At 47.0% G+C, this 13,230-nt stretch overlaps 4 protein-coding genes across 5 annotated transcripts; all 4 read left to right on the forward strand.

Moving 5' to 3' along the window:
• Positions 1–219: 219 nt before the first annotated feature.
• E1B28_010450 (uncharacterized protein) lies at positions 220–1,415 on the forward strand (the record flags this gene model as incomplete). Its single annotated transcript, XM_043155417.1, has 3 exons — positions 220–256; positions 316–885; positions 952–1,415. 3 exons carry the CDS (start codon positions 220–222, stop codon positions 1,413–1,415), a joined length of 1,071 nt encoding a protein of 356 aa, XP_043007883.1.
• A 181-nt stretch (positions 1,416–1,596) lies between these two features.
• Positions 1,597–3,211, forward strand: E1B28_010451 (uncharacterized protein). 2 transcript variants are annotated; one of them, XM_043160777.1, is made up of 6 exons: positions 1,597–1,675; positions 1,729–1,967; positions 2,038–2,231; positions 2,287–2,375; positions 2,434–2,583; positions 2,645–3,211. In XM_043160777.1, exons 1-6 carry the CDS (start codon positions 1,616–1,618, stop codon positions 3,074–3,076), a joined length of 1,164 nt encoding a protein of 387 aa, XP_043007884.1. In that variant the 5' UTR covers positions 1,597–1,615; the 3' UTR covers positions 3,077–3,211. The 2 variants fall into 2 exon arrangements, with proteins under 2 accessions (XP_043007884.1, XP_043007885.1); XM_043160778.1 differs by having other exon boundaries at positions 1,607–1,675; positions 2,434–3,211.
• Positions 3,212–3,418: 207 nt separating this feature from the next.
• Positions 3,419–6,094, forward strand: E1B28_010452 (uncharacterized protein). Its single transcript, XM_043155418.1, has 13 exons — positions 3,419–3,526; positions 3,584–3,644; positions 3,701–3,715; positions 3,771–3,908; positions 3,970–4,144; positions 4,197–4,367; positions 4,423–4,456; positions 4,514–4,671; positions 4,734–5,516; positions 5,568–5,636; positions 5,693–5,710; positions 5,766–5,807; positions 5,860–6,094. Exons 2-13 carry the CDS (start codon positions 3,585–3,587, stop codon positions 5,892–5,894), a joined length of 1,698 nt encoding a protein of 565 aa, XP_043007886.1. The 5' UTR covers positions 3,419–3,526; position 3,584; the 3' UTR covers positions 5,895–6,094.
• A 216-nt stretch (positions 6,095–6,310) lies between these two features.
• On the forward strand, positions 6,311–9,525 carry E1B28_010453 (uncharacterized protein; the record flags this gene model as incomplete). Its single annotated transcript, XM_043155419.1, has 16 exons — positions 6,311–6,526; positions 6,586–6,709; positions 6,768–6,836; positions 6,889–6,943; positions 6,994–7,576; positions 7,627–7,656; positions 7,702–7,740; positions 7,794–7,825; positions 7,884–7,956; positions 8,014–8,124; positions 8,175–8,314; positions 8,395–8,575; positions 8,633–8,729; positions 8,788–8,983; positions 9,038–9,149; positions 9,208–9,525. 16 exons carry the CDS (start codon positions 6,311–6,313, stop codon positions 9,523–9,525), a joined length of 2,376 nt encoding a protein of 791 aa, XP_043007887.1.
• Positions 9,526–13,230: the final 3,705 nt, after the last annotated feature.

A 13,230-nucleotide genomic window follows, 5' to 3' on the forward strand; every position in this document is an offset into this window, starting at 1 on the left:
ATTTGCGACAGAACATTAAGGAATTGGCCGAAAATTCCTGTAAATTCGAGTCATCTCCATCAGACACACGGCCAGATATAGAAAAGATGGACCAACTTCGAACAGCCTGGGACTTAAGAAGTACAGGGTCGATACACGTTGCAGTGTTATACAAAGGCTTTCGCCATAGGCCTGTTCCTTCTCCAAATTTTCTGTCGCAAAGACACTCTCCTTGTAGCGATGGCCGGCAAGAATGCGAAAAGAATCACTGGCAAAGGTAAATACGCGCAACTGAGGTCGAACACACTACAGACTGACATTTCTCATGAGGTGTAGGTCAAAAAAACCCAAGAAAGAAAACTGCCACTAGAGGAGACCATCTCGTTCTGTCCGATGGGGACGAATCAGCGAATATGAGTCTCTTTGGCCCAGTGGATGAGGCCGCGATTCCCGATCTCTCGGAGGAAGCCAGAACGTCCAACCAAGCAGTAAAGACAACAACGCCATCCTCGATTGTGCTGGCGCGTCGGCCCGCGATTCCAACAAACTACATTCCCAGCGTGATGATGAACGCGCCCCTGTATTCCGGAGCTGAACTCTGTGAAATGGTCAGAGCACTCAACGACGTAATCAGACAAACCGCAGCAACGGTTACGGACGCGAGTTTCGAATACTCTGAGGTGGAAGAAGGGAAGCGTCCGAATAACACGGCGAAGCAATTTATCAAGTCGAGCATGTTTAATCGTATATACCACGCGAAGGGAGGGTTGCAGAAAGGGCTTCTGCAAAAAGGGCTCGAGGGGGTAATGGTGGTCGCATGCTGTGAGATGTTGGCCGCGTGGTCCAAGGATAAAACGGAGTCGGAGAAACTATACAACCTCTATAAACACAAAATTCAGCAAAATGGTCAGTGATTTAGAAGTAACCGGCGTTTCGTCTCTCTCACATTTTAGCCAAAAAAAGTGCTATCAGGTTACTGGAGAGCCATGACGAAGAAGGCCGTCAAGTTGTCGTTGCACGAGAATGTCGAGAACGACCTTTCAAAATGCCTCGAACGGGTGGTCAAACAAATTCTCGCAATTCCTGGAAGGTGGCGTGACCAACTTCAGCCCAGAATCAAACAGGGTATTCGGGATGTTTGCCAGGCCGCGATGAGACTGGATGTGGTTTTGAGCGAAGACCCTACAGATGATGATTGGGAGGTATTCTATGCTCTTCCGGACAGCAAGTTTGACACCGAAACGACCGAACCGATACCCGACGGCGAGATGTCTGTCAGTCAAGGTCTCGTTCTTTGTCCAACAGATCTAGGACTGCGTAGAGCAAATTTCACTAACGTGTCTTCTGTCCCGTCCGGTTCAGTAAAGATGGAAGGCACGAATCCCCGGGTTCATTGGCAAATCATCCTAAAGGCGAAGGCTTTGGTCAGAGGATAATGTGACCGGCGCATGTGAATCAAAGCTTGAAGGTGAAGAGAGTACGCACACGTAACATACGATCCTTGAAGGTCCTATTGTTTCCTGGCGAATTCCAATTGAGCTGATGCATGAAAGCTCATTATTACTGAAGGCGGTCGGAGCAGTCGTAGTCTAAGTACAGACATCAACTGAGTTGTATACTGAAGTTCCCACACTCGATGTTGAAGACTTTCACCACTCAGGCTGGTCCGTCTGCCAATTGGCGGAATCTGCAGAAAGTATGTAACTCTTTTCTTCATTTCGGTGCTGTCGAGGCTTATAGTAGCCACAGACGCTCCCGCCGTCTAAAACGAAGGATGATCACCCACGGAAAAGGAGAAAGTTAACATTGAGTACGAGCACTACGGCGACGGCTACTCAGGAGGCGTCTATCATCGTTACCACAGCTGAAGCAGGCCCTTCGAAAGTTGCGAATCCTGGTGGTGCAGACGATATCAAAAATGGAGAGAGTTTGTCTGCTCTGCGGCGAATGATTGCAGGCGAAGTCACCTGTACCGAGGCCCAAAAATTGTGAGTGTGTATGTCTTGTTTTATCCCAATCTAAAATTTCCTTTATCTGACACCTAATATTTGACTACAGGCCAGGAAAGTACCTCGCAATCGATTGTGAAATGGTTGGGGTCGGTCTTGACGGAACTGAGTCGTCACTTGCCAGGGTGACCATCGTGAACTACTATGGAGCTATTCAGCTAGACGAGTTTGTCAGGCAGAGGGAGAGAGTGGTGGATTATCGAACGCAGTACAGTGGAGTAAGAGAGTCGGATATGGTCAAAGGTGTGTCGCATTTGCTTTGTGTTCAGAGAGCAAATTGAGATACAGACGATTTCAGCAAAACCATTCGATTTTATACAAAAGAAAGTTGCGGAATTATTGAAGGACAAGATTTTAGTTGGGCACGCTATCCATAATGACCTCAAGGCGCGTCCTTTCAAGCCATATCGCTTTGTCCACATGTTAATCGTTCCCTTACATTCAGGCGTTGTTGCTCTCTCACCCACGACCTCTGACGCGAGATACTCAATATCTTTCCGGAAAACATAAGCTTGTGCGAAGCAGATATGTCGCTTTACGAAATTTGGTTAAACAGGAATTAGATGTAACGATACAAAGTGGGGAACATTCCAGCGTATGTTTCGGGGATTCTTTCTCTTTCACGAGCAAACTTCGATTTATAGCGTGCCATTTAGTTGACAGATGCACGAGCAACTATGGCCGTGTATCGCTTACACAGGAAAGAATGGGAAACGGGTGTCATAGGCGTTGCGACCGCCATGTTTTTGAAGACCAAGTTAAAGAAAACTGTCGAGGGTAAGGCTCAGGGAAAACGGAAGGCTGTTGATGAAGATCGCGAGGCTTCTTCCGAACTTGGCGACTCGGATGATGAGCCTAACTCATCCCCGCATAACAAGGAGGCTGCCAAATCCCCAAAAACCACAACGTCGAAAAGAGCGGCGAGATTGCATAAAACGACGAAGGCGTATTCAGGAGGAGGCAGAAAAGGCGTCAGCTCTGGCCTTTCGACGATTGTGCGGAATGGACGGCGGGTGAAGCCGGGTAGTACTGGTCGGGGTGGAACTCGAAGTGGGGAAAGTTCAGAACAATGGTGGAAAGCCTTATAGTCATCGCTGTGGTACCTACTATATCCTAGTGCTTCTTGAGTTCCTTCGACGATCTCCGGATGTCAAATATCTGACCGTTCTGTGTTCAAGCAATAAGTAATAAATCTAGACAATGACTCAAAGATGGGGGCGATATTGAACGGAGACCGATTCAAGTCCTCGGACTGTTATTTCTTTTCCTACTCAGTAGCCTGTTACGTATCGAGTAGCACGGTGGAACAGGGCAATGGAATGTAGGCCTGTGGTAAATGTAAAACGGAAGTAAAATGCATTTTAGGGATTTGCCGACGTGGTTAGGTATGTAAGACTTACCATTTTCAGTAACACGAATCACGTTTCAAACTTTCATTTCTCCATATGTGCAGGTACGCACTGTGGCTATACCTCTCCGGTCTTTAGAAATGAGGAGACTCTGTGGCTCTATTTTCGCTGTATTAAAGCTTCATTTCTGTTGTTATATTCCCTTCGTGCTACCCCGTTTGTGCTCTCTTATACCTGAGATTCAAGGATGTGGAAACCCTCAAGAATACCCTCTGCGAAACCTATCAAACTACCAAAGCCACTGAAGGTGAAGTTCAATCATTTGGTATAACTGGCATGATTGACTGAGTACTCGACATGCAGATCAAGCTCGCAAAGGTCAATCCCTTTCTTGAAAAATTTCGCATATGAAGCTCAATTCTAAGTAATCAAGCCACCACCGGAAAAGTACATCGTGGTTACCAATCTTTGGCTTTACCTTTCTTCTCCAAACTTCTTTACAATGATGGGAGGTTGGCTTCAATGCGCTTTTGGTTCACCGCCGCTTGCTATATATCACAATGGAAATCAGGCATGCCCTCACATCGAGTACTATCTCTGGCAATTAAAATGTTGACAATCTTCCTCTGCAGGCGGAATATATCATTGTTGAATTCTCTTCTAATGTAGACGTTAGGTCAAGACTAGGCGCACACCACCCATGCGAGTTCATCAAGGATGTCGCATGGTTGGAGTTTCACAAAGCCGTCAAGACCCACGCCTCTGTAATCTATGAGTACAATTACCCCGTTCACAAGGATCCATCGAGTGAGTGTTTCTCTTATCCGTCATACTATCAAGATTGAAACCATATTTGCAGTCAAATTCGATAACAAACTAAATACTTGGCCTGACCCATTTTCCTCCCTTTCGCCCTTTAAGTGGGGTGCAGATTATCCACCTCCAAGGTTACCAGATACTTTCTTGTCCGCTGTCAGCGGGTGTTGCGCCTTGCCGTTGCCAAGAGATCTTCTAAAGACACTCGAACCTCGTTAGAATCCTTCTGTTATTGCCGCTATCTTTCTCTAATGTCTTTCGGCGGACAGCTTTGGACCCTCCTGCGACGCCTCACGATCAACAGTGAGAGAAATTTGAAGTTCAATGTTTTCCAGCCGAGTAACGTGACGTTTTGTGCAGCTTTCGATCCTCAGATGCCTCCCTCCAAAGCAATCCACAGCCTATTCCGAAGCGGTCTGCCGACAAGCCACATGAACAGACAAAAACTCAAATCAAGGTCGAAGCTCCAACTCAACCAGCTATCTGGAAAGTCGGGAAATTAGACCCGTATGAAGAAGGTGTGTGTGCTCCACGATCATCAAAACAACATATAGCTCCTAAACCCGATCCTGCGCTCCAGAGGAAAATGCTAATGCACTTTTTCGCTCTACACTGGATGCTGAAGTCAAGACTGAACCTGATGTAGAGCAGAAATACTTCGTGAAGGATGTCGATGTCAAGTCAGAAGATGATTTCCAGCGGGCTCGAGAGAGTAGAAGGAACGCGTCTACGTTGCATGTCAAAGAAAAACCCAGTGAAGGTGGCATGATATCTATGGAGTTACGCTCGGCATACGGGAAGCATCAGTCAGTCAAGATGGAACCCGGGCACGATGAACGGCGTTCACAGATTCTACAGTCGCGACGTGTCGAGGTCGACAGACACATCAAGCCTGAACCGCGTGACGACGTTGTTCCAGGGACCGGTGCGACGGAAATCAAGGGGGAAGAAGATGCTGAGGAGCGGAAGTTTGTTGGCGATATCTCGCGGGAAAGGGTGGAACGACGGGATCGGCCTTCCACAAGTCATTCTCGACCTAGAAAAGTCAAAGTGGAAAAGAAAGAAGAAGAAGAAGGGTCGAGAATTTGCGATTCCACTCTGCAAGTCAAGTTGGAAAATCACGATGATCGGCTGTGGACCAACGAGCCTCAACATCATGGATCTCATGTAAAGCACGAGCCTTCATCGCCACGAGACTTGTCAATCACGGTTAAGGAAGAAGAGCGGAAGGCGGACATAAATGGACCTTTCGAGAAGACCTCACTACCCTCATGGAGGATGAAAAGGGAACGAAATGTGGTTGCAGTATTTGGGAGTGTGTCCGAACCATCCGAAAGCCTTCTGATCGAGGAATCTCACCAACGTACGCGGCTTCCAATCTACCCGTAACTGTCTTGCTGAATAGACATTGTAGCTGCCAACTCTTATGCTCAATCCGACAATGCCACTTCTTCTACCCGTTGTATGAAGCGCGAGTATGACGGTAAGCAGCTTTCTCTATCACTCACCTTTCCCCCTTTCTCACTCCACCACCAATAGACTATTCACGCGACCGAGGTTAGTATAACTGCTCCCGTCATCAAGTTACCCTCTGACAACGAAGACATCTCAGGATGTAATTCTACACAACTGTGGTCTGACAAGGACAGGGAAGGTGAGCGTTCGAAGATTGCCCCTTGAATTTCTATAGTTAACGAAATGGCTAGACGGAACCGGGAAGAGAAGAAAGCGAGAATTCTAAAGAATCGTAATATTGTTCGCAACTTGAACCTCGTGTATTTGTGTGCAATTCGAAGTTGATTTCTATCTCTCAACGCTGCCGGTGATGCCCTCGGACCGTCACTGATATGTATGCCGAAGGTCATGATCCCGACACTCATGACTCGGGGCGTCGAATATTACGGAAGTTGCACAAGGCCAGCGTATCCCGTGGTATCGCGCTGAGATGGATGGACAAGAATTCTGAACGTCACCCCGCGCAAGGATATATCAGTACCCAAACTCATATGTTTCCCAAAAATGAACTACTATACGTCATCTACACTGATTTATCTGGCTTCTAGGCTTCGATGAACGGTGGAATAGTCGAAATCCTCCCACACCTTCTTGGTGTCTTATATACTTACCTCTTCCTTACAGCCAAATGTGCCGTCACTCATGTTACCTCTACTTCTCGGGGTGCTCGCAGGTGCTTCTGCCACTTTTGCAGCAGCAGCAACTCTACAACCTTTCCCCTTTACCGGGATAGTCCTTGACCCGTTCCTCAATAACAACGCTGCATCTCCCGACGGCTCCGCCAATTTTGACGACCATGGTGGCAGTTACGATAGTCGGTTCCTTCCGACAGGGCCTTTCACATACGATGGCATCACGGTGAGTACCTCCTAGGTTACAATCCATCGTCCCTATAGCTCACACCCATATTTTTGTAGTACAACTTGCCCTCAAGCTGGGGTTCTGGCAAGAACGACAACGTTATTGCGATGACCCAAGTGATACCCCTCGATAAACCCACCTTCATACATGAGATTCACTTCTTATTCGTTACCGATTCCAGTACGCCTTGACGATCCCCTTGCATCAAAATGTCCTCATGATCATGAATATCCTACAGATGGAGACGGTGTCTTTTCCTCCGACTCGACACTTAATTTCCCAGACAACACTTCTGAGGTTCTCCAACGTGAGTGAACCTGAAATCCATAGAAACGACATATTGACCAAACGTATTACAGTGCAAGCCAGAAATTGGTGGTCATGGCCAATCATCAACCTTGGAGCTATTCAAACGTGAGTTGGCGGCTTTGGTTCATCCCACCAAGCTTTCAAACATCGTCTAGACCTTACAACTTCATCAATAACGGAGCGGATAAGAATTGGAACGGCACTCACATCTACCAATGGTCTACTTCAGTCACATCCGAAAAGCAACTCGAAAGCCTAACTCTACCTGACCTAAATCCTGATCGGCGGTTGCACTTCTTCGGGATCGCTTACTCTCCTGCCTCGAACCCATCGAACCCTTCGGGACCTGCTCTTGCCATTCGTAGAACGAGATTCACAAATCGATGGGAGAATGTAGGTGATACGCGTGCACAGGTGGTGGAGGTCACTATCGCAAATTTGCTACCGAGTAATGCGCTCTCAGCCAACAACTCCCTCAATGCAAAGCATACCATTGAGATCTCTGGATCTGGTATCAAGACTCTGACGCCTGGAATAGTCAATCGGTTGGTTCCCGGTGACCAAGTTCGAGTGGATGTCCTGGTCTCTGGCGTTCAAGATGGAACAAATGCTTCCGTTGAGGTGAAAGACCAGAATGGTCAAAGTTTGGGGGTTTCAGACGGATGGGCAGCAAGTGCTTTGATTCAGAATTGGACGCCGGATACCAATGTTCTTACGAAACATGAAACCCCGACATGGGTGAGTTTTGATATATTTTTATCGACCTGTATCTTATGGATTTTCAATAGTGGAACAACGCGAAATACGGGATCTTGCAAGTCGATTCTTCTCCTTGAAATACGTCCTGATATTTACATTCCAAGGACAGTATTCACTGGGGTGTTTATAGTGTTCCGGCCTGGGTAAGGCTATTCCATCGACGCGCTTCTATCCTCATTGACTCTTGGGTTGATAGTCACCTCCGAACTCATACGCGGAATGGTACAAGTCAGTCCGTTCTCCCTTCCACGCCCTGAACAACTTTTGCTCATGGTTACTGTCTTAGTTGGTGGTTACACGAGGACCCTCATGACACGGACAATCCAACGTTCAAACATCACTTGGAAACTTATGGAGAGGTATGAGCGGTCATCTCTCGCGGTCTAGGATAATGTTTTGACCTCCCACAATCACAGAACGTGGTTTATGACGATTTCATTGCCAACTTCACTGCGGCCAAATGGAATGCGAGCGAATGGCTCGACCTGTTCGATCGGGCCGGAGCGAAGTATTTTGTTCTAGTCACCGTACGTCTTTCTTGCCCTTTCATGGATAATAATGCTTATCCTCAGAACAGAAACATCATGATGGCTATACTCTCTTCGACTCAGGCAACTCCACTCACCGAAGCAGTGTCTATACCGGTCCGAAACGCGATTTCGTAGCTGAACTTTTTGAAACGGCTGCAAGAGAAAAACCTCATATCCATAGAGGAACGTACTACTCACTTCCAGAATGGCGAGTATCTGTCCTTCAGCACGTATTCCTCCCGAGAGTTAATTGGTTTCAATTCTTAGGTTCAGCCCCGATTATGCCAAATACGGCTTTAGCAGTTGGCCTGGGGGCTTGGCTCACAATGTGTTCAACATTTCCGAGCTGGAACCCTACACAGGAGAACTGGACATTTCCGATTATCTTACCGATATTCAGCTGCCGCATATGCTTCAATTAGCGAATCAATACGAGACAGAGATCATGGTACGCCTTGCGTGAACATGATCCCGTGCTATTCATGCTTACTACTGGTCTCCTCAGTGGTGTGACATTGGAGGACCCAACAAGACACTCGATTTTGCGGCTCAATTCTACACTGAAGCGTTTGCGAAGGGGCGACAGGTCACCATAAACAATCGTAATGAACCTTTGTAAGACTTTCTACGGTCCTCAACTGACGTGTTGGTTTTCTTCAGGATGCGGAGCAGTGCCCGACTATTCTACGCCAGAGTACACATCATTCAATGCCATTCAAGCCACCAGTTGGGAATCTAATGCGGGAATGGATCCGTTCAGTTACGGATTCAACTCTGCTACCAATGCAAGCCAGTACAAGAATGGTACCACCCTAGTACGGACGCTGGTGGATATTGTGTCAAAGGGTGGAAACTTGTACGACTAGAATCTCCTCCTGATTTAGATTATTCGTCTGATGATTTCTTCTAGCCTCATCGATGTAGGGCCCACTGCGGAAGGAGAAATCATCGCCCCGATGGCCAATAACTTACTCGATACAGGCGGTTGGCTTCAACACTCTGGAGGATGCATATACGATACCGTGAGCTTGAAAGTACAGATCCTTTGGATTATTATCATAATCTTCCTCTACCCACTAGCACTACTGGTTCCAAGGCTCCCAAGATACCGATGTAGTACCAGGAGCTAATGCTGCTCGTTTCACTACGACTCCAGACACATTCTGCATCGTCGTCTTTGATCCACCAAGTGATGGCCAACTTGTTGTTAACAAACGACTTCCGCTTCTTCCTGGAGATGAGATCAGGTTCCTCAGTACCACGCCTGGGAATCCCTTACCATGGACGATGGATGCATCGACGGGTAAGGTGACTGTCGATGTGACGGGGAGTGCTAGTGCGATAAGACAAGTGCAGTTTGGATGGGCGTTCCAAGTGAACTTTGAACTTGACGCATAACAAACTTGTTGATTCTCCTGTGGTCTTGGTCCTTACTATTTGTTTTGTTCTCCCTAGTAAAAAAGAGTATAAGCATACATGAGCGTTGACTGAGGTCGAACACTCCGTGCGCTTTCTCATCATTTGATACTTGGAGTGCATCTGTATCTAAATTCCATCAGGAAAATGCAGATTTGTTAATTAACGTTAATTAACGTTAATTAACATGAATTAAGGGTATTTAATGTTAATTGAAAATTAATCGAATTAATGGTAATTAACGTTAATTCGCTAGGTTATAAATTTAATTAATAGTAATTAACAGTAATTAACAGTAATCAGTAAGTAATTACCAGGGATTAGTACGAATAATAGTACACATTAGCAAGATAATTAGTAGAAATTAGTATGAATATAATACAAATTAATACCAATTAGTATGAATATAAGATAAATTAATACCAATTACTATGGATTAGCTCAGGCTTAGGTTTCTTTCGATTCATGTAAAGCAATATGGTGCTTGATTAGCAGGCGGGTACGTTAATGACAAAAAAGAAAAATCTATATAGCCCCGTTTTTTACAGGCCAGAGCATCCTTCAAACATCAGCCAATTGATCAGCCCCCGGGTCCTCATCCAGCTCCTCATCCAGCTCCTCATCCAGCTCATCCAGCTCATCCAGCTCCGTGTTTCCTGTAGCGTTCGGCATCCATTGGCTGTGTACTACATTGTCTTTGTCTTCATTAGCCTCTTCATCCGAGTCACGATCGTTGAAATCGTATGTCTTTTCGACAACGCCGATGTCAGGAATACCACTGAGCAGACATAGTCAGTAACAAGTAGAGAACGACGGCAGGAGATGTCACCAAGCAAAACCATATAGTTCCCGCATGATCTTGTGGAAAAACTCGCCATCCTTCCCATCTTTCATATCTGTCAACATGACTACTTTCTTCTGGTATTCCTCCCTGGCGAGTTCCTCGCTAAAGGGTGCCTTGACTTTGCCCGACGTTAATGTATCCTTGAGTGCACAATGGATCTACGAAAACTCAGCAAAAGAAAATGTCGAGTTACGACCCGACGTACCGCTGCGGCCGAAGTCGCTAGAAGAGGGATAGATACTTCGCCACCGAGCACCTGGAACTGCTTCTCGAACAACCGGAGGATAGAACCGGAACCTCCACGAGAAAGCCATAGGCGGCAATGGTTCAACACTGCATCATGAAGGAACGGCTTGCTCTTGAGTGGGCGACGGCTGTAAGACTTGAGCATTATATACAATAGTCAGATTCCAACCAGTGCAACCACAGAAAAAGACCCACCTTTTTCCCAGATGTACCCGCGTTTTCCGTCTTGGAAGGATATATGTAGAGGTCATTTCTGGTCTCCGCGTAGGCAATATCAAGGCGATTCGAACCACGCAGTTTGTAGTCTGTTTCGACAATGCCGGACGCGACTGTCTTGCTGCTGGATCGGAACTGAAAGAATCGCGTCATTGGCTGCGGGAAAGTGACCAACCAGTTAACACTATTGAAACAGGCGTAAAGAAGGGAAAATTCACCAGCTTGGAAAGAAGACGAAGGAAAACGGGATCAGTGTCGAATCGTTTGAATATTTCACGGGCTTCTTCGGTAGTCCGTGCATCAAGGGATTTTCGTCGTCCGAAATTGCGCGCGCTGGTAAGCATCATGTTCTTCATGAACTCGGTGGGAGTTGCATATTTCGGAAACATATTGGTGAATGCAGCATACTCCATTACAGTGGTAATGGTTAGTTTTAGAATCCTTCTGAGTGTTTGCGGCTGATTCTTCAAAAGGCACACGCCACCGGCAGAGATGACAGCTGTCGCTGCTTCGCTCCATACTACTGGCTTGCTTTCAGTGACGCCCCGAGATATACCCTTGATCTCCGGGCGCTTGGAGGGGTTAGACCGCTATAACGCATTGAGAGTTTGGGTTAACTTACCTCTTTAACGTGTTCTTGAACGCGCTTCGACTGCACGGACATAGGGCCGTTAGTAAGATAAGAGAGTTGGATATCATGTAGGAACATACTTTGGCGTCAATCGTTGTGGGAGGGGTGGATGCCGAGACCTTACGAACAAGGGTTCTAGTAGAAATAGCCTTCTTGTGGGTTTTTTCAGGTGCTGGTTGACTCTCGCTGTCCGCTGAAGATATGTCAGATGCCGGTGGAGGGGACGAGTGTACGACAGCTGCACGCTCGACCCGAGTTCGACGTCCGAGTCGAAAAGGTTGCCAGACAAATCATCGATGGTCGGGAGAACTGTTGTGGACAGCTTGATAATCTTGGCCTGCTAAAACGAGTATCAGGCAGCACGTTATGCACGAGACAAGACTCACCTCATATCTGTACTGTTTAGCTGTAAGAGGTGTGTCATCCTCATCATCGCTGAGCTCATCCTCTTCCTCCGACAGCGAACTGTCACCCTTTGCCACGCCTATATCATGTTCGAGCTCCTCAGATGAAGATTCTTTATCAAGTTTCGGGGGTCGCCCTGTGCAAAGGTGAGTACATTGAACTAATATAAGCCACATGCGTACCATGTATATGCGACTGAGTTACCCGTCCCACTTTTCTGCTGTTGGACGGTTTCTCACTGGAACGTATGGCGTCGGGGACCTTCTCCTGTACCATATTTGATGCGTTGTTGGGACGGCCCGTCTTAACATTCGCCTGCGTGACACTCGAACCAGACTTGGGTGGCTTAGAGGGTTTAGCTTTACTATTCTTCACAGCTGGAGAATAGTAGAACATCAGATACACAGTCACCGGTGCTACGCAGAAACAGTCTGGCCTAGTTGTTCCAACACCTCCATCGTTATGTCTTCATCTGAGTCATCGAAACCAGGCGGTCGTGGGACATTGCCGTCTATATACATGTGAGCTACTTTACAGACAAGAAAAATGTTAACGACACCTTTTGTTGCTTTGAGTCGCTTCGCCTCCGCTTCTTGAATGGCACTGGATAGGGCGCGTTCACGTTTGCGACTTTCAAACGCAGCAGTCGCACCCGGACCCTTATTACGAACTGCTGTCATCCACACTGTAGAACTAATGAGCATTCAGTACATGGGTGAAAACCAAACGACGTACCACCATCCTCTTGAGCCTTGCTTTTGCTCTGACGAACAGGCAGAGCTCGCGTAGGTGCAGAGGTTTCAGCGTCACTTTCGGTGTTGGGAATAACCATGTTCTTGCGACCTCTACGAGCACGGGGGGGGGGCAACTTCTACGTCGCGGCTGTCGTCATTTTGTTCGGTTTGTTCTACGTCGACATCCATATCTTCACGACTGGCGTCATCTGCAACCAGAACTGTTAGCAGTAAAATGATCAGTGAGGTAAAAAGCTACCTGGAACGGGTGCTTTTTTTTTCTTAGTCTTGTCATTCTTCTTGTTACTTTTTTTGGAGTTTCCTTCAAAATCAGGAGGTGTAAGAATGCGGGACACGGTGAGGGAGGACATAACTTACCCTTGGGCATGTTGCTGGGGCAAAAGCAAGAGAAAGCAACGATGTGTGGTCCGGGGTACCTACAACGGAGGACCACATTGCTGACTTGTTTGATTCCTCGTCGATAAACGTCGTTTTGGCGAGCCTGAGTGTGAAGTAATGCAAGGATAAAAGACTATCGGTGGAAGTAGGCGATTTGCACACAGGCAATCCAGGGTCAGGACATACACGGGTATATATCTGCATCCTACAGC

Source organism: Marasmius oreades, chromosome 6 (genome assembly GCF_018924745.1).
Source record: "Marasmius oreades isolate 03SP1 chromosome 6, whole genome shotgun sequence".
NCBI classification, from domain to species: domain Eukaryota; kingdom Fungi; phylum Basidiomycota; class Agaricomycetes; order Agaricales; family Marasmiaceae; genus Marasmius; species Marasmius oreades.

Bases quoted from the DNA above. Each gene is read 5' to 3' on its own strand.
- E1B28_010451 (XM_043160777.1), top strand. From the start codon at position 1,616: ATGTTGAAGACTTTCACCACTCAGGCTGGTCCGTCTGCCAATTGGCGG. The intron at 1,676-1,728 runs GTATGTAACTCT...TAGTAGCCACAG, and splicing joins ATTGGCGGAATCTGCAGAAA to ACGCTCCCGCCGTCTAAAAC. The intron at 2,232-2,286 runs GTGTGTCGCATT...AGACGATTTCAG, and splicing joins AGAGTCGGATATGGTCAAAG to CAAAACCATTCGATTTTATA.
- E1B28_010452 (XM_043155418.1), top strand. From the start codon at position 3,585: ATGTGGAAACCCTCAAGAATACCCTCTGCGAAACCTATCAAACTACCA. The intron at 4,145-4,196 runs GTGAGTGTTTCT...CCATATTTGCAG, and splicing joins CGTTCACAAGGATCCATCGA to TCAAATTCGATAACAAACTA. The intron at 4,368-4,422 runs GTTAGAATCCTT...TTCGGCGGACAG, and splicing joins TCTAAAGACACTCGAACCTC to CTTTGGACCCTCCTGCGACG.